Below are 20,161 nucleotides of genomic sequence, written 5' to 3'. Positions count from 1 at the left end.
ATTTGATAGAGTCGATCGCAGGAGATGAGGGTGCTGTTGGAAATAATAAGAGTTTCAGTTTTAAATTAATCCGAAGATAAATCATGACCATGATGAAAATTGCGTACAGAAAATGAATAGATCTAAACATGCTCATAACATAATTTAAGATAAAATATTGCAGCAGCAATATCAACCCTAACCAGATCATACTAGGTATAAAAAGCATAGTTAGGGATAGAAAACCGTACGTGTTTTGTGTGACTGGAATAACCAGACAAAGATGATGACGGCAATGATCAGCACCTCCGCGCAATTGACGACAACGAGTCACGCCCCACTGACGAGGAGGTAGACGAGCCGTGGCGACGAGGATGTAGAGGACGGTGATGTGGAAGCGTTCGAGCAGCCGCGCAGAGCGCTTCCCAAAAACCTTATTCGCCCTCTCCCGGTGCAGGATCGCTGAGGACGAGGTTCCGGAGACCTGCTCTCCCGATCGCCGGTGCATGCCGACGAACGGGATGAAGTAGCGTACACTGCGGCGCAACAGGCAGGTTGAGGCGTATTGCGCATTGTAGGTTTTCTCTACGTTGTTCCTCTCATCTATGCCGGCACCCGCGCGTATTTATCAGGAGAACTGCTAGGGTTTTGGCGTCCCAAAACCTAGTCGGTTACGAGTCCCAAAAATCCGCGCGTGAAATCCGTAACAGATTCAAAGTGGCAAAAGGAAGCCGTCGGGCTTTCTACAGCCTTTGCCCGAGACCGGAGAGCCGATTCACGGCTCTTTCGCCCGAGTCTGAAGAGCCGATCATGTGGAACGATCGGTTCTTTTACAGCAGTAGCAGTTCCCTCCAGTAGGCTACGTCGTGGTTGGAGCATATAGGTCGTACTCCCTAGTCTCATCATGAGCTTAATAGAGATCACCTGAATCTCACAGACTGCGACCGTCCAACAGTCGGGCTCACATAGGTGTATTCTTTCAAGAACGTTCTGCAGGATAACATCTTTGCTAATTAAAGCCAACAGAATACATTAAGGCCAACGCCAACCTGCCATGCAGAAATCGAGAGTATTGCATCCTTCTCGAGTGAGTATAAAAGTTTACTCTCATGCTAACCTCTAGCTTGTTCTTCCCAGATCCTAATTCATGGGATCTCCGATCACATAGGTTGGGTTACCACTCAGGAATAGCTTATACAGGTCTCAAACCCATCTCCTTGGATGCACTGTCTATCACATTACGTGATAGCCCCTTGGTGAACGGATTAGCCAGATTTTTCTCAGTGTGGACATAACCCACAGTGATAACTCCGGAGTTTCTCATTTTTCTGACTGATTTTAACCGTCTCTTAATATGTCTTGAAGACTTCATATTGTCCTTTGAACTGTCTACCTTGACAATCATCGTCTGATTGTCACAGTTCATCATTATTGCCGGCAATGGTTTCTGGACAATAGGTAAGTCCATCAAGAGCTCACGAAGCCAATCGGCTTCCACTGTAGCTGTATCTAGTGCTGTGAGTTCTGCTTCCATAGTAGACCTCGTCAGGATCGTCTGTTTGCATGATCTCCATGAAACAGCAGCACCGCCAAGAGTGAAAACGTATCCACTAGTGGCATACAGCTCATCTAGATCCGATATCCAATTAGCATCACTGTATCCTTCCAGTACTGCAGGAAAACCGGAATAGTGAATCCCGTATTCCATAGTACCCGCCAAGTAGTGCATTACGCGCTCAAGCGCACGCCAATGATCATCTCCCGGATTACTAGTAAACCGGCTCAACTTGCTAACAGCAAAAGAGATGTCAGGCCTCGTTGCACTCGCAAGATACATGAGTGAGCCAATCATCTATGAATATCTCAATTGGTCTCTGCCAATTCTTTTGTTCTTTCGAAGGATCAAGCTCGGATCATAGGGAGTTGGACTAGATTTGCTATTCTTATAGCCAAACCGATTCAACATTTTCTCCACATAATGAGATTGCGTAAGGGTAATCCCATTCTCTCCCTTGATCAGCTTGATGTTGAGAATAACATCAGCCTCACCAAGATCTTTCATATCAAAGTTTTGACACAAGAAAATCTTGACCTCGTTGATTACATCAAGACTAGTGCCAAAGATCAGTATGTCATCAACATACAAACACAATATAACTCCTTGACCCCCACCATAGCGGTAATACACACATCGATCAGCCTCATTGACACTAAAGCCTGCTGATATGAGTGTTAAGTTGAATTCCTCATGCCATTGCTTAGGTGCTTGCTTCAGGCCATACAAAGACTTATACAACTTGCACACCTTGTTCTCATGACCCTCTACTACAAACTCATCAGGCTGTGTCATGTAGATTTCCTCTTCCAGCTCTCCATTGAGGAAAGCTGTCTTAACATCCATCTGATGAATGAGAATACCATGCGAGGCAGCCAGGGAGAGTAGAACACGAATAGTGGTCAATCTCGCAACAGGTGAGTAAGTATCAAAGAAATCTTCGCCTTCTTTCTGGGTGTAACCCTTAGCCACAAGACGAGCCTTGTACTTCTCAATAGTACCATCAGGCTTAAGCTTCTTCCTGAACACCCACTTGCAACCCACAGATTTGCAACCATACGGTCTTTCGACCAGCTCCCATGTTCCATTGGAGAGAATGGAGTCCATCTCGCTGCGGACAGCTTCTTTCCAATCATCCTCATTCGGAGATGAGAATGCCTCAGTAATTGTTTTGGGAGAATCATCTATGAGATAGACAGTGAAATCATCACCAAAAGACTTTGCAGTCTTTGGCCTCTTGCTCCTCCTAGGAGCATCACTGTGAATCTCCTCAAGATTTGATTCAAGTGTGTGTTCATCATGCTCAAAAAATTCAACAGATTCAGGAGTTGTATTCACTATTTCATTCATAAGTGATGAAGTTATAACATGCGAGTCTTTCATAGGAAAAATATTCTCAAAGAATGTAGCATCGCGAGACTCGAACAGTAAATTTACATGCATATCAGGCACCTCAGATTTAACTACTAGAAATCTATAAGCAATGCTATGATGTGCATAACCCAAAAAGATACAATCCACAGTTTTAGGTCCCAACTTGCGTTTTCTGTTGATTGGCACATTCACCTTTGCCAAACAACCCCAAGTGCGCAAGTAAGAGAGTGAAGGTCTTCTCCCAATCCACTCCTCGTAAGGAGTCTTTTTCTTATTCTTCATGGGAACTCTATTTAGGACATGACATGCAGTCAATACTGCCTCCCCCCACCATGCCTTAAATAATCCAGCAGTATCTAACATGGCGTTAACCAAGTCAGACAACGTGCGATTCTTCCTTTCGGCAACCCCGTTTGATTCGGGTGAATAGGGAGGCGTCCTCTTATGAATAATGCCATATTCCTCACAGAATAAGTCAAAATCGTTAGAGAAATATTCACCTCCTCGATCGGACCTAAGTCATTTGATCTTTTTCTCAAGTTGGGTTTCTACTTCAGCCTTATAGATTTTAAAGCAGTTAAGAACCTCATCTTTCGTTTTCAGCAAGTACACATAGCAAAATCTAGTTGCATCGTCAATCAAGGTCATGAAGTATCTTTTTCCACCTTCTGTTAACACACCATTCATCTCACAGATATCTGAATGGACGAGTTCTAGAGGTGCCAAATATCTCTCCTCTGCTACCTTGTGAGGTTTTCGAGGTTGCTTAGACTGCACACAACTATGGCACTTAGAACCTTTAACTATGGAAAAATTCGGAATTAAACTCATGGTGGAAAGTCGAAACATAGAGCCAAAATCCAGATGACATAAACATGAGTGCCAAATAGATGTATCGCTCTCATTTATTCCATCTGAAATTAAGTTCACAGACTTATTGCAATAATATGAGACTGAAAAACGGAACAAGCCTCCGCACTTATAGCCTTTGCCGATAAATTGTCCACACTTAGACACGACAAATTTATTGGACTCAATCACTACTTTAAAACCATCCCTACACAAAAGGGATCCACTAACTAGATTCTTGCCGATAGTAGGGACATGCTGTACATTCTTCAGCTGCACGATCTTTCCTGAAGTAAGTTTCAGATCGACCGTGCCAACACCACGAACAGTAGCATGCGACCCATTGCCCATCATCACGGTAGAATCCCGAGTGGTCTGGTAAGAAGAAAACAAGGTAGCATCAGAACACACATGAACATTTGCACCAGTATCAAGCCACCAATTAGTAGATTGAAACACTAAAAAAACCGAAGGTATAGAATTATACCCACTGGTTTCCACTCCAGCCATGGTGACCGTGTTCACAGTCTTCTGCTCAGGTGAAGGCTTCCTTCCTTTGCGGTGTGGGCACTTCTTTGCCCAATGATCAATAGATCCACACACAAAACAGCCTTGACCTTCCTTAAATTTCTTCTTCTTGAAAGTAGTTGTAGGCTGCGGCTTGGTCTTCTTTCCCTTGCCCTTGCCTTTGCCATGAGACTTTTGCACCATGTTGGCACTAGTCTGGCCCTCAGCAGCCTTAGATCGCCCATCCTTGGCCCGAGCTTTCTCCTCGACATCAACAGATGCTATCAGATCAGACACTGATATCTCCATCCTCTTGTGTTTGAGAGTAGTGGCAAAATCCTTCCATGAAGGAGGCAACTTGGCAATGATGCCACCAGCCACAAACTTGTCAGGTAGGTTGATCTTGAGGTGCTCAAGCTCTTTGGCCATGCACTGTATCTCATGAGCCTGCATGACTACAGATTTCCCATCGGTCATCTTGTAGTCATGGTACTGCTCCATGATGTACAGCTCAGCGCCAGCATCTGTGCCGCCATAATCGGCTTCCAGGGCATCCCACAACTTTTTAGCGTCTGTGTGATGAAGGTACACATCTTGTAGATGATCTACAAGTGTACTGATCACAACGCCCACAAAAAGTGTGTTGGCTTCGGTAAAGGCCTTCTCCTGATCAGGGGTAAGAATCCCCTCAGGTTTGCCCTTAGACACCCACAGCACGTTCATGGCAAAGAGCCACAGAATCACTCTCGTTTGCCATCTCTTGAAGTGCTCGCCAGAGAACTTCTCGGGCCTCAGAGCATCAACAAATCCAGCCATGAAACTGAAATTCCTAAATTAAGATTTTTGGATTGTTGGAAATAATAAGAGTTTCAGTTTTAAATGAATCCGAAGATAAATCATGACCATGAAGAAAATTACGTACAGAAAACGAATAGATCTAAACATGCTCATAACATAATTTAAGATAAAATATTGCACTAGCAATATCAACCCTAACCAGATCATACTAGGTATGAAAAGCATAGTTAGGGACAGAAAACCGTACGTGTTTTGTGTGACTGGAATAACCAGACAAAGATGACGACGGTGATGATCAGCACATCCGCGCACTTGATGATGCCGAGTCGCACCCCACTGACGAGGAGGTAGACGAGCCATGGCGACGAGGACGTAGAGGTCGGTGATGTGGAAGTGTTCGAGCAGTCGCGCAGAGCGCTTCCCAAAAACCTTATTCGTCCTCTCCCGGTGCAGGATCGCTGAGGACGAGGTTCCGGAGACCTGCTCTCCTGATCGCCGGTGCACGCCGACGAACGGGATGAAGTAGCGTACACTGCGGCGCAATAGGCAGGTTGAGGCGTATTGTGCGTTGTAGGTTTTCTCTACATTGTTCCTCTCATCTATGCCGGCACCCGCGCGTATTTATCAGGAGAATTGCTAGGGTTTTGGCATCCCAAAACCTAGTCGGTTACGAGTCCCAAAAATCCGCGCGTGAAATCCGTAATAGATTCAAAGTGGTAAAAGGAAGCCGCCAGGCTTTCTACAGCCTTTGCCCGAGACCGGAGAGCCGATTCACAGCTCTTTCGCCCGAGTCAGAAGAGCCGATCATGTGGAACAACCGGTTCTTTTACAGCCGTAGCAGTTCACCCGAGACCGAAGAACAATCGGCTCTTTCGCCCGCCCGAGACCGGAGAGAGCCGATCGGCTCTTTACCGGATCGGCAAAAAGAAGCCGCATGCCCGCAAGGGTTGGACCCGGATTTTGGCGGACCATTCACGCGCACGTCGCGTGCGCGCGCCCTTCGCCCGAAGCCCGAGCCCGAGCCCGGCCCGGCGAGGCGAGGCGAGCGAGCGCGCGCGTGTGTTCTTCATTCTTCCTCTCACCCACACTTGCAAGAGCATGGGAGCATCCAACTATTTAAGTTAGGTTCCCTCCACCTCCACTAGCAAGGTGGGACTAACTTGTTGCCATGCACCTATGCACTAATGGGCCTTTGAGATTTTACAGGAATTATTTGGATTTGCATGGGCTAGGCCCAAATATTCCAACAATCCCCCACCAGATCTCAAAGTCTCATTATGACTTTGCCTCAACCCACTGTTGTTTGATATATCAGTGTTTCAATGGAGACTGTTAAGTTGAACTTCCATCTAGAATAGCAAGTTACACTCACTCACAACTTGAACCATGGACTAAGCCTTGAATTGCAAGTTTTGTGCAAATGAGTTTCACTTACAGTCAAACTGATACTTGACCTCCAGTAGGCTACGTCGTGGTTGGAGCATATAGGTCGTACGCCCTGGTCTCATCATGAGCTTAATAGAGATCACCTGAATCTCACAGACTGCGACCGTCCAACAGTCGGGCTCACATAGGTGTATTCTTTCAAGAACGTTCTGCAGGATAACATCTTTGCTAATTAAAGCCAACAGAATACATTAAGGCCAACGCCAACCTGCCATGTAGAAATCGAGAGTATTGCATCCTTCTCGAGTGAGTATAAAAGTTTACTCTCATGCTAACCTCTAGCTTGTTCTTCCCAGATCCTAATTCACGGGATCTCCGATCACAAAGGTTGGGTTACCACTCAGGAATAGCTTATACAGGTCTCAAACCCATCTCCTTAGATGCACTGTCTATCACATTACGTGACAGCCCCTTGGTGAACGGATCAGCCAGATTTTTCTCAGTGTGGACATAACCCACAGTGATAACTCTGGAGTTTCTCATTTTTCTGACTGATTTTAACCATCTCTTAATATGTCTTGAAGACTTCATATTGTCCTTTGAACTGTCTACCTTGACAATCACCGTCTGATTGTCACAGTTCATCATTATTGCCGGCAATGGTTTCTGGACAATAGGTAAGTCCATCAACAGCTCACAAAGCCAATCGACTTCCACTGTAGCTGTATCTAGTGCTGTGAGTTCTGCCTCCATAGTAGACCTCGTCAGGATCGTCTGTTTGCATGATCTCCATGAAACAGCAGCACCGCCAAGAGTGAAAACGTATCCACTAGTGGCATACAGCTCATCTAGATCCGATATCCAATTAGCATCACTGTATCCTTCCAGTACTGCAGGAAAACCGGAATAGTGAATCCCGTATTCCATAGTACCCGCCAAGTAGTGCATTACGCGCTCAAGCGCACGCCAATGATCATCTCCCGGATTACTAGTAAACCGGCTCAACTTGCTAACAGCAAAAGAGATGTCAGGCCTTGTTGCACTCGCAAGATACATGAGTGAGCCAATCATCTGTGAATATCTCAATTGGCCTCTGCCAATTCTTTTGTTCTTTCAAAGGATCAAGCTCGGATCATAGGGAGTTGGACTAGATTTGCTATTCTTATAGCCAAACCGATTCAACATTTTCTCCACATAATGAGATTGTGTAAGGGTAATCCCATTCTCTCCCTTGATCAGCTTGATGTTGAGAATAACATCAGCCTCACCAAGATCTTTCATATCAAAGTTTTGACACAAGAAAATCTTGACCTCGTTGATTACATCAAGACTAGTGCCAAAGATTAGTATGTCATCGACATACAAACACAATATAACGGCCGCCTCCTGCACACCCTCCTTCGCGGCGGCCGCCGTCGCCCGGATGGGACCAATCAGGATGGGAGTTAGTTGAATGGCGGGGTCGTGGCTCCGGAAACAGGTGAGGATATATTCAGCCGTGCTCCGGGCAACTGCTCTCCCTTCTGTCTCCAGGAGGTCGAGCATGCCGGACTCTAGGCCTTGCAGCCGCTCGGCGGTGGAGTCCAGCACCTGGAGGGCGACGCCAAGTAAAGAAGGAGCCTCCGCCACCCAGATGGGGTTTGCTCCGAGAGCTCCCAGGGAGGAGTTCACCTCACCGGCCCATCTTACGATCCGGCCGATGCTGGCACTCCGCTCTGCTTGGAACTCCTCCACCTTCGCCTCCCTCTCCTGGAGGGCCGCCTCGCGCTCCCGAAGCCTCTGGGACCCGGCCGCCAATTCCTTCTCCACGGCCGCCTCCCGCTCCTGGAGCTCCTTGAGCCGGGCCACCTCCTCTGCTTCGCGGGCGGCGAGCCTTTCTTCTCTCTTTTCCGCGGCTGCCGCCAGTTCTCCAAGAGTGGCCTCCTGCGCCGCGGTCATCTCCACCACCTTCTTGGCCTGGTTGGCCAGCTCCAGGGCGGTCTGCTCCCTCTCCGTCGCCACCTGCACCCTCGTCTCCGCCAGGAGCTCCCGCTCGGTGGCGCGCTTCTCCCGCCAAACAGCCGCTCTCTCCCGTTGGGCAGCTGCTGCCTCTCAGTTGAGAGCCTGCTGCAGCTGCTCCTGCAGGAGCTCACACTCTAGCACGAGCTTGGCGCGCTCATCAGCGTAGCGGGCGGTGACGGACTTGATGCGGTTCCCCAGGCATTGCTCCCAGTTGAGGAGCCGGTCGTGCTCCGCCTCCAGCCTCTCCCACTCTCGGCGGATGCCAGCCTCCAGCTCCTCGTGAACCTGCAGGCTCTTGGCAAAGACGCGGGGGAGCGGGACCTCTGCTGGACTTGGGAGAAGACGCCTCCCCGGCACCACCTCCAGCCGCTGCCTCTGGCGTCACCACCGCCTCCGGCACTGCCGCTGCCTCCGGTGCCGCCTCCTCCAGCACTACCACTGCCTCTGGAGTCGCCACCGCCTCCGGCGCTGCCGCTGCCTCCAGTGCCGCCTCCTCCGGCACTGCCGCTGCCTCTGGCATCGCCACCGCCTCCTCCGGCACTGCCGCCTCGGCTGCCACTACTGGTTCAGCTGGAGGAGGCTCCACCACTACATCCGGTGCTGCTGCTGTTATTGGCGCCTCGATTGACGCAACAGAACCGGCGGTCTCCTCCTCCGGGATGGGTTCGGGCCTCGAGGGTGTGGAGGCCTCTAGTTCCGGACCACTGGGTCCGGCTGCTGCGGGTACTGGCTGGGGGCTGGACCCCCCAGCTGAGGCGGCTCCAGCGGACGTGCTTGTGGCATCCGAAGTGAGGGACCTGTCAGATCATCAACAAGGTTAGGGCCCCAGGAAGCAAATTGGAACAACAGGAAATTCTAAGGGAGACCACTTACTCAAAATCAAACCATTCCCAACTGCCCCGCACTTTTGGGGGGACCACCTTCTCTGCCGAAGGCCCACCGGACCTTTGGTAGATGTCCCCGGCCACTGGTGCTTCTGGTGGCGGGGGTGGGGTTTGCGGCCTTAGCTCGGACGGTGGTGGTGGCGTCGCTGGTCGCCGCGTCGGCGGTGGCGGTGGAGGAGTCTGCTGCCTTGGAGAAGGCCGCCGCGCCTCCTCCGGTCTCCTCTCCAGCTGCTGGCGCTGTGGCGGAGGCAGTGGAGCTCCACTCTGCCCCTCCGCCTCTACCGTCTTCTGGTGCTTGGGGGCCGGCTCCTCGACTAAGGAGCCGTCGCCACGCTGGAGCCTCCGGGACTTGCTCCCTTCGGCTTGGCTGCTCCGCGCGGGCGCCGCCCCCTGGGCCTCGTCGCTCCTTCGAGTCGGGGCGGCACCCGCATTGTCCTTGTGCCGGTGCTCCGGCACCGGCACCTTCTCCTTTCCTTTCCTGGCGGGGGCCGAACCTCCGAGTCTTGGCTCCCCGGGACCCTGGCAGGTGCGCTGCTGGTGGTCGAGTGAGGCATCGGGGATGTGGAGCCCGCGATTGGGGTCGCCTCCCAGCTGCCGGACCGCCAAGCCACCCTCGTCCAGGGTCGGCATCGATGCCAGGACTAACGACCGCAACGCCTGGTCCTCGCACAGGGCCTTGACCCCGCTCGGGAGGACCAGGGACTCTGGGCTGAACGCCTCGCCGGTCATCGCCCGGAGCGCCGCCTCCAGCTCCGCCCTGGTGAATTCGGAGCCGAGCCCCCGCACGATCCTGCTGCAGTCGTTCAGTCCTGTGTACATGTAAGCCATTCTGGCCCGCTGCTGCAGGGGGGCGAGCCGCCGCTTGAGGAAGTCGCCCAGCACCATCATGGATGTCAGGCCGCTCCGGTGGAGATTCTTGACCCGATTAAGGACCAGGCCAAGCTCCTCCGGTATCATCGGTTTGGCCTTCCAGGTGCTCCGCTCGCTCTGGGGTCCCTCTGTTGGCAGTTCCAGGCGATCGTGGGGGTCGGCCTCCGCGATAACCCAGCCTTCACGCCAGTCCTCCCACTTGGAGCTGGAGAAGGCGCTGATGTAGGAGTTCTCCATCCCATGCCGGAGCTGGAAGTAGTAGGCGCCGACTTCGCGCCTGCTCCTCCCTGTTCCGACCAAGGCATAGAAATGCCTAAAGATGGTGGTGCAAGGGCGCACCCCCACGAACATCTCCATGAAGTGGGCGAAGACCGCCACAAGGAGGACGGAGTGGGGGGTGAGATGATGAAGTTGGAGACCGAACTCCTCTAGCAACAGGAGGAAGGAGGAGGAGATCAGAGGAACCAACCCGCACATGGCGTACGAGTTGAAGAGAACGAACTCCCCCGCGGCAAGGTCGCGGAGGGGGATTTTGCCGGCCCTGACCTTCCCGACGCACTCCGGTGCGTTCCATCCCAGAAGGCGGCGCACCGAGTCCAGTTGGGTCTGGCTCTGGAAGCGGCGCGGAAAAGGGAGTGAAGACATGGTGATGGATGTTGAGATAGCAAGGGAGCAAGAAGGAGAAGGAAGCCGAGCGCAAGGAAACTGAATGCGAGGAGTGTGCGGAGACGAAGGGGCGTTGCAGCGTCTGTTGATGGCAAGAGCGAAAAGGTAGCCATTCCCTTCGGCGCCTACCTTTTATGCAAAAGCTGTTGCCCTCTCGCGCTCCGCGGCGACCGAGGAGAAGTCAAACGGTTGCCTGCACCAGGCCCCCTCCTCTCGCACCCAATGACTGGTGGGCCCGGGCCCGTCAGTCAAAGGCGTGGCCGCTGGAGGAATGGGGGAAAGGCAGAATCCGAACCGCCCGAGCCGCGGGATGGGCTCGAAAAAGACAAGAATCTGAACCGCCTGACGCATACGCGCGGGCGGGGGACGGGCCCCTCGGGGATCCCGCTATGGGGGAAGGACATCCGTGCCCTTCCCCGGCGGGAATAAGCTGTCCACCCGGCGCAACGCTGGGATCTGGCTCCACCTGCAGGTTCTTCCCTCACCCGAGGTGGGCTCGGGGCCCTCTGTCGGTACATACGGACAGGGGTACCTCCTGCTAGGGTGTCCAGGCCCTTAACGTCTCACCATACGTAATCTCCCCTCGCCTTTGGGGTGACGTGGCATACAGCCCGGGCCTGACAGCTGGGACCATGGTCTCCGGACCTTCCCCGTGCTCTTAGAGGTCCGCGGCCTCCACGTGCCCATAATGGCAAGGAGGCTCTTGGGTAGCCCCCGCGGACCCGGACTCCCCAGGGAGGTCCGGGGCCGCATCGTGTGATGGCCAGACCATCACGGGCCTGACCGCTCCAACCGGCCTCGGGGGCCCGGACCCCCCTCCCCCCGGGAAGGGGTCTGGTGCCGCCACGTGCCGCCCCTGTGGAGGGAGCGGGGCTGGCCCTGCCATGTGCCCGTGGTAGGAGGCCCATCGCGGGTCTCCAGCCCACCTACCAGCATTTAATGCGGTAGTTGGGCCGGGCGCGCCCAAGTCAAAAAGCGTGGCCTACCACTGACACACGGGGCAGGTAGGCTGACACCACGGTAGCCCGCCTGTTTCCAAGGCGGCGCGTCGTGTCGCCGTTTACTGTGCGCAAGCAGCGTACAGTCCCGTCACGGCACCGCGCGCATGCGTGATGATGGCCTGCAACAGGTGAGCCGAGGCGTGCGCTGCCACAGTGCACTCGGAGGCAACGGCGCAGCGGGTCAGCGCTGCTCCTTCGCCTGATAGGTTCTCGCCCAACAATGGTAGCACGGCTTCACTGTTGGGTAACACTGACAGCAGTCACTATGCCTGCAAGGCGGCACATGACCGTATCCAGGCTGTGGATATGCACATTATCTTCCCTACCGTGAAGTCTACAGGGAGGAGTTAGAGATGAAGATCCCCATATCTCATAGATTAGGCTCCTACTGGCCGGGCCCACCTGTCGGGGTCCCGCACAGTGTAAGCACTCCCCTTGGACTATAAAAGGGAGAGTGTACTCGTTAGAAGGACAACCTCAAGTTCACAAGGCTCACAGACAGGCTTCTACAGCCAATACAACTCCAAAGTGGACGTAGAGTGTTACGCTCCGGCGGCCCGAACCACTCTAAAATCCTTGTGTCTTTACTGCGTTCATCTACGCATCGATCGAGCGCTCCTAGGTCTCCTCCAAACCCATCCTTAAGTAGGATTAGGCGGGTGCAATCCGCCACCCGGCTGGAGATTTCCTCCGACACTATTATTACCTTGTTGTTTTTCTCTTTATTCATGTTACTGGTCACTTCTTGAGTTTCCATGCCCAATTTTTTGTTGATTCGTTCATTATTTTGCAGGTCATTGGTTCTCAATTCAAGACAAAGAAACCCACATAGGAAAATTACATGTTGGGCTCAAACCAAGTATGTCCTCAGTCCCTCATCTGTGTTATTCTCTTATATAGGCAACCAACTAGGCTATAAAATTGCACTAGATCGACTGGTCGACTAGCTCAGAACTAATCGTGATTAATTGTTGCCTAGTCGCGATTAATCGCCTAGTCGGTACCCAACAACTAGAAGTGAGTTGACGATTTGAAAATATTGATATAAATTATAAAGAAATGTGAAGTCGACTCTTGTATATTCCTCGTAATCCTTAGACAAACAGATAATTGGTTTAACAATCCACTGCTGGCATAGGTGAAAAATTAAGCCGAACCGCCGCGGACGGTCTAATCCATCTGACCTGTGCTCTCCACGACTCGCATACCACGCAGCCGCCGCCCGTCGCCCTTTTTCTCCGTCTTTCTTCTTCCGCAGCTCCGTTGCTGCCTCTGCAGATCCGGCGCCACTAGCCTTCCCACACTCCTGACGTGCGCGCTGCAGATCGAGACGGCGCAGGACGAGCTCGACGTGCGGCAGGAGCAAATCGGGGCTTCCCGCTTGCGCGCTGCAGCCAGCTCCCACACTGCGGCGGCGCTGCTCCTTCTCCTCGACGTCCGCCGCCTACGCCTCCGCCACCTCCTCGGCGTCCCCCGATGTCTTCATCTCCGGTGAGTGCGCCCCCGCCCCCGCGCTCGTTTCCTCCAGTTCTCCTAACCACCCGACGTGCTCCGTTCCCGCGGGGATCCCCAGAGGAGCTTGGGCCCTAATCGTCAGAGCAGATCCGGCATGGGTGCTGTCGGATCCGTGTTCTCCCCGCCATAGATGCTTCTCCTTCTCTCTATTGCTTCTCCACGACGCTTAATTTGATAGAGTCGATCGCAGGAGATGAGGGTGCTTCACCTCAGGATCCACAAGGGCCTACTGTACTGCACATATTGCCGCGGACCCCTCCGGCCTAACGACTGTATGCGCAAGCCTTGGATGGTGGGTGAGATGAGGTCCACGCAAAGTTTTTGTTTTTTTCCTAGCTCAACTTCACTTCTTCTGGGACTTGCAGTGCGCTGGCGGCCACATCTTTTGTCGTGAATGCACCAGCTGCCACGAAAATGCATGTATCTCCGGCTGCCTTTTGATGGACGGGATCATGGCTCAGATGAAGATCGAATGCAACTTCTGCCACTCTGGAAATATCCCCTACTCCAGTTTTTTTGCACACCTGTGCGACCACCCCCCCGATCCCAAGCTTCGGGATCGGCAGATCGAGTCCGTCTTTTGTCCGGGGGAGTGCACCCTCGACGCCAATCTCCTTGGCTGTTCTGAATGCAAACTTCCGCTCCGACCTCCCATTTACAAGGTGAGCTCAGCTCTGACCTGGCCTGAGCGAATTAATTTGGATGTATTTTGGTTTGATTTGATTTTGGCTTCATGTGATCCTACCCTTATTGCAGCATCTCTCTCGTGACAGTCCTGTTTGTGGCGCCTGCTACCGTGGTGATATCGACAACTACCTTCACTGCAGGGAGCTTGACTACCTCGTCCAAGGTATCACAGCGAAATGTGTGGCTTGCGAAGAATACCTTCCATTCTCCACCTTGGCTTTGCACCAGCTGGACGATTGCCCATTCAAGCATAAATTGCAAAAGATTGCCCCAGGCTCAAGTGCCCAGAAAAACTTGTGTGGTAACACATGCTTGCCTCCCACCTCTGCCCCCACTTCTTGCATCCACATGGTTGTTTGAACGGTGCCGATGCTCAGATAGTTGTGCTGGTATAGTCCATGCTTTCTAGTGCTAGGCCATTGCATGGCTGCTCGGCTGGCCATTTTCAGTTGGTTCTTGGTTTTTCGTTGGCTGTTTTCTACCAGTAATATACCACTAACACATAGAACACAAAGGAAAACCACCAGAATGATGCTGAATTATTTAAAAGAAATAATCATAATGCAGCAATGATAAACATTGCATGGGAATGTTACCATGCCATCAAATTCCCAAAAATCACGTTGTTGATCTTACATATAACAAAAGTTTATAATATGTTTTTAAATCTAATTTTTTAGCAAAGTGTAAAAGTTCTCAAATGAACCCAAATCAAGGATAGTTAGTTTAGTTCAAACGAAATAAATAATAAGTGAGGCATGGAGTGCTGATACATTGATAAGGAAAATGAGTAAATATTTTATGTATATACAGTCATTGGCAAAGAAACATGTACATCTTCAAGATTGCTTCTTAGTATGGCTACCAAGGTCAAGGGGTAGCCATACTAAGATGCAAACTGCAGGGATCAAAATTATATGTACGGCAAGAACATCAGCAACATAAACTGAATCTAATTTTCTCTGCATCAACAACTTTTATTGTTGATTGTATGAACACTGGAATTACTTTGTCCTTCAGGAAACTTATGATTTTATCCAAAGGATTATATGAACACCAAGGATGCTTCTAAAAGAAATACCATCTCACTGCCAGTACGCAGCACAATGCCTGGCAACCAAAGGCAGATGTGTATCGCTATTTAACGAGCAAAACAGCATAACAAGGCAACAAGCATAAACCAAGCACTAAGGAACAAAGGCAGGTCGCGAGTCATTGTTTTGCAACTCAATACGGCAAGAGTGGAGCATCTGCTGAGGTGATATGCCAAAGCAATAGCTAGGACCTCCGAAGGCCCACCATATACTCATGAACCACAATACGCTACTAGTTGAACTCAGGACCAAAACCCAGGCTAGCTCACCCTGCCCCACAGGAGGCAGATGGAGAAGACGCCACAACCTAAGATAACCAACAGGATGGAGCCTTAGCCTTAATTCAGAAATCACCCAAGCAGCATGCAATAACACATGGAAGGCGGGCATGGTACCAGGACAACAAACCAAGAATCAGCCCCAAGAGGGTGAGATGCCGAGATCAAACAACATGACTAGTAATTTCAGGGCCTAAATTATGTGCACATAACAAAATCTTTAGTAAGGCAACTTTACAGTGGCCTAATAGGTTGTAATGCCATTACACTCTTTCTGCTTCTTTCACCTATGTGGCTGATTGGTTTATCTTTAAGTAATTATCAAGTAATGAATTCTAACATCTATGGCAGCAGTGGATTGTTAAACCAATTTTCTGTTCATCAGAGGATCACAAGGAATATACAAGAGAGTTTTGATTTTTTTTATTTATTGAATTGCCACAGTTGCTCCACACAGCTTCACATCTCTTTATAATTTATATATACTGTTTCACCTTTCTGAGCCCTAAGTCATATATGTTTCTTATTCTTGTTAATTGTTTTGATCTGTAATAAACTCATAGCTCCCTGCTACTGCTACTTTATGGCAATTGTTGACAATCTGGAAATTTGCAGAACTTTCTGCTCGCAGGCTGGTAAATTTGGTGAAGTAGCATATTTCATTTACTAGTATGGTTGTTTTTTAGTATTGAGTGTATCTTGCAGTTTTGAGATATTAGTGCTCCTGCTCTTTATCCTTGTTCTCCAAGTTGTGAAAGTGGAGCTTAACTCACTGATTGCTGAAGTATCAAAGTTTAATCCTCATTTCAGATGAATATGGAAGCACCAGATCTTCGGCGTGCAACAGTACTAACATTGGTATGTACTTTCCACTATTATTAATTGCATCTTTACTCTTTAGACCGTTTTTTGCCAGTGGCCCTTGAATCTAGCTGCTGGCTGAACCGTGGCTCAAATGTACATGTTCTCGTTTATAAGGGAAAAGCAAGGGAAAGGCTCCTCCCAGGGTTCGTAAAATGGACAATCATATTGTTGACAGTAACGTGGATGAGAGTGATGATGACTCATCTGATGACATCCATGTAAGTTTATTGATGACCAAACCATTTATCTTCTCCCATCCTCTTAGCTATGTGAAATTGGGAGTGTGGAATAGCATCTTAGAACATGAAGTTGCATTGCTGTTTTGTATGATTAGGTCTGAAGTGGTACGTTTTGTTATGAATTATGATCAGGTCCAAAGTGGTATTAGAATGTGGTTTGATGATGTGGCACCCCTGGCCACCATCACACAATCACATCAGATGTAGCACACGATCACATCTCCTTTTCTTGTCCTGTGAAATTTTGGGAGGTGGGTATGTAGGCAGGAGCGTTGCTGGTGAGTAAGTGACCCTAGACGTAGTCGATGAGCTTGAGGAAGGCTTGGCGCTTCACCTCCTTCTCACAATAGTCTTGAGGGAGGTTCCCTCAGAGAAGTCTTAGATCATGGTGATAGCGACGAGGCAGAGCTTGGGGTGGTTGGCTGCTGCGACATCACATAGGATTGGGAGCCGAAGGACAATGATTGTGTGGTGTGTGGTTAACGGTGACTGCAGTGGATGCAGTGGGGCATGGCATGGACTTGGCCCTAGCAACATGTGACCCCTTGCGATTGGTGTGGCATGAGCTTGATCCTGTTACCGTGTGATTTAGGGGTGTGTGGGGGGGGGGGGGTGTGTTGAAGGTGGTTTACAAAATTTGGACCTAAGTGAAAACTCAGGACATCATGCACGTGTGTTGCAATAGAATAATTTGCTCTATTGAATAATGTGGCAACTGACTTATCCTTCCATTGATGAAATGGATGAAGGGTAGGAACACGAAACTCTTTAGGTGTGTATTTGGTAGTTGTTACTTGTTTCTGTTTGTATCTACAACATCAGATGATTCTGGTACCTATGTGAGTTTCTGGGTTCTGTGTCCACGTGTGCAGGATACAGGAAGAAACAGCCTCATGTGAGTCATGTTTGTTAGTCCTTTCATTGTAGCCTGGAAAGATGAGAGTTTCCTGGGATCTGCATGCATGTGTTGTACCCTCATGTGACTCCTGTGTGGTTCGATTGTTTGTTCATTGCAGCCTGAGACTGGCAAGAGAGTGGCTGAAACTGTGTTAAAGACTTCTGCTTATAATAAGAAAGCAAAGATTGCAACGCCATCAGGTGGGCACAAAACAGGTACTTGTTGGCTTTCCCGAGTTTATCTAGTATGCTTTCTTTATGGGTTAATCATAGAAATGCCACTGTACAGTTGCCTTAATAGAGATTTTGTTATGTGCTATAGTTTAGGCCCTGAAATTACTATTCATGTTTTGTGTTCAGGCACTTGAACAGTAGTGAGCAAATAGATTACTTATTAGTTGGGGAGCTAATGGAAGGGGAAGAGAATCTTTTAGGGGGGATGGGGTGTATATATTTTAGGGATGGGGAGGGGTGGGAAGCTGATGGGATGCTTAATAGTGCCCCCAAGACCGCGTTCTGATGGTGCAAGGCCTCATAGCATGGCCTTGTTGACTAAATTTTCTTTTGAAATTTGAAGGTGAGAAGATGGGTGCTCATCCTGCAAACAACTGACCAAAGATGAAGCTCCCCAACTGCGTTGGGAGCAGCAATGCTTGCATGTGTGGTGCGACAAACCAGATGTTTGCTATATGGTTTTCTATTGTTGCATGGTAAAACCTTGCGGATTATCTGGTCTTCCATAGCAGCCATGGAGGGCCCACGCTGCATGAGATGAATTAGCTAGTTATTGAGATGTTGAGTAGAAAACGAACCGTATGTATGAGCTTATGTTCTTTTGCTTTTGCATTTGCATATCACTGGTAAGCACACAAAGCATGTGTTTTCTGTTATGGAATCTCAATGGTATGGAATCACATGGCAGAAGCAACTTTCATTTGAGAAAATGACTAAAAAATATCATGTGCATTATGAAGAATGTCCAAAACAAGAGAAAAATGCATCTTTGATTTCATAAGCCATCAGTGCATCCTTTTGATAGGAATTTTGTCCAAACTAGCACTAAACTCCGAGGGTCGCCCATCCGCAGAGCAATGGAGCCGTTAGAGCATGCTATTTGGTAAGTCATAAAGGGAATAAGTGTTGCGTTTGAGCGCGAGACCCAGCTCACGCTCGTTTAAGGTGTTGAGGCTGTTCTTCCTGCCAAGGGGGAGAAGTTGGAACAAAGATATGAAATATGCACATGCACAAAGGGAGAGAGATTAGAAGAAGAAAAGTTGGGCATGGACATAGAGGGACCCAATCTTGCAACCAGGCATATGTCTCATCAAACCAAGCAAGATTGAATAATAGAAGGGGATCAAAATTCTTGAACAAAAGAAGACAAGAGAAGCACACAAGTAGGGGGAGCAAGCTCATGAATACAAGTTTGATGCATTTGTTTGTGCGTTTCCAAACGTTTTCACCGAAATCGGTTGTTTTCGTTCCGGTCATCCGTCAGCCCATTTTTACCCTCCCGTGAGCTATAGCACACGGTTTTCGACCGTTTCAACCGTGGCCGTTTTCATCCTTCCATGTTCCGTCTCCACCCGTTTGCATATGATTCCATGTCTGGGTGCCGTTTCCAAACGTTTTCACCGAAATCGGCTATTTTCGTTCCGGTCACCCGTCAGCCCGTTTTTGGCCTCCCGTGAGGTATAGCACACGGTTTTCGCCCGTTTTCACCCGTGGCCGTTTTCATCCCTCCATATTCCATCTCCACCCGTTTGCATATGATTCCATGTCTGGGTGTCGTTTACAAACGTTTTCACCGAAATCGGCTGTTTTCGTTCCAGTCACCCGTCAGCCCGTTTTTTGCTCCCGTGAGCTATAGCACACGGTTTTTGCCTGTTTTCACCCGTGGCCGTTTTCATCCCTCCATGTTCCATCTCCACCCGTTTGCATATGATTCCATGTCTGGGTGTCGTTTTCAAACGTTTTCACCGAAATCGGATGTTTTCGTTCCGGTCACCCGTCAGCCCGTTTTTGACCTCCCGTGAGCTATAGCACACGGTTTTCGACCGTTTTTCACCCGTTGCTGTTTTCATCCTTCCATGTCCTGTCTCCTCCTGTTTGCATATGATTCCATGTCTGGGTGTCGTTTCCAAACGTTTTCACCAAAATCGGCTGTTTTGGTTCGGTCGTTGCCTAAGGTGAATAGTACGTTCTTAACCGTCCAAGTACTTGGGTACTTGCTCACTTGTGTTGTTTTCGCCTTGTGTGGTTTCTCTCATTTTCACTATGGCTTACTCGCAACGTCTTTGCCCGTCGCGGCGAGCTCGAACCTGAAGATGTGAATGGGGGTAGAGGGGGGAGGGACGAATCCGTGAGACGCGGGGCTGGATCTCAGTGGATCGTGGCAGTAAGGCCACTCTGCCACTTACAATGCCCCATCGCGTATTTAAGTCGTCTGCAAAGGATTCAGCCCGCCGCCCGTGAGGAAGGGAGCTTCAAGGCGGCCTGCCACAGCTCATCGGCCGGGCAGGCTGAGCCAATGGCACGGGCCCTTAGGGCGCGAACGCCCTAATGTGGGTCGGGGCGAGCGGCGGGCACAGACGTCGGTTGCTAGCTTGGATTCTGACTTAAAGACGTTCAGTCATAATCCGACACACGGTAGCTTCGCACGACTGGCAAAGGCTCCAGAGGAGTACATAATCTCAAATGAAAAAAAATTCTGTGTA

At 50.0% G+C, this 20,161-nt stretch overlaps 1 protein-coding gene across 3 annotated transcripts; it reads left to right on the top strand.

The window, feature by feature from the left end:
- The first annotated feature begins 12,952 nt into the window (after positions 1–12,952).
- LOC112899477 lies at positions 12,953–18,380 on the top strand. Of its 3 annotated transcripts, none has more exons than XM_025967963.1 (8): positions 12,953–13,361; positions 13,576–13,677; positions 13,751–14,047; positions 14,142–14,373; positions 16,255–16,302; positions 16,423–16,526; positions 17,564–17,645; positions 18,022–18,380. In XM_025967963.1, exons 1-8 carry the CDS (start codon positions 13,347–13,349, stop codon positions 18,054–18,056), a joined length of 915 nt encoding a protein of 304 aa, XP_025823748.1. In that variant the 5' UTR covers positions 12,953–13,346; the 3' UTR covers positions 18,057–18,380. The 3 variants fall into 3 exon arrangements, with proteins under 3 accessions (XP_025823748.1, XP_025823749.1, XP_025823747.1); XM_025967964.1 differs by having other exon boundaries at positions 12,959–13,361; positions 14,142–14,235; positions 17,564–17,660; XM_025967962.1 differs by having other exon boundaries at positions 12,961–13,361; positions 17,564–17,660.
- Positions 18,381–20,161: the final 1,781 nt, after the last annotated feature.

The sequence above is a fragment of the Panicum hallii genome, chromosome 7 (genome assembly GCF_002211085.1).
Source record: "Panicum hallii strain FIL2 chromosome 7, PHallii_v3.1, whole genome shotgun sequence".
Lineage (NCBI taxonomy): Eukaryota > Viridiplantae > Streptophyta > Magnoliopsida > Poales > Poaceae > Panicum > Panicum hallii.
The sequence above is the reverse complement of the archived record's forward strand: the minus strand, read 5'-3'. Positions and strand labels throughout refer to the sequence as shown.

What these genes read in the sequence shown, in the direction of transcription:
- LOC112899477 (XM_025967962.1), top strand. An exon ending in ACTCATCTGATGACATCCAT is followed by an intron (nt 16,527 to 17,563) that starts GTAAGTTTATTG and finishes TGTTCATTGCAG; the next exon opens with CCTGAGACTGGCAAGAGAGT. An exon ending in ATCAGGTGGGCACAAAACAG is followed by an intron (nt 17,661 to 18,021) that starts GTACTTGTTGGC and finishes TGAAATTTGAAG; the next exon opens with GTGAGAAGATGGGTGCTCAT.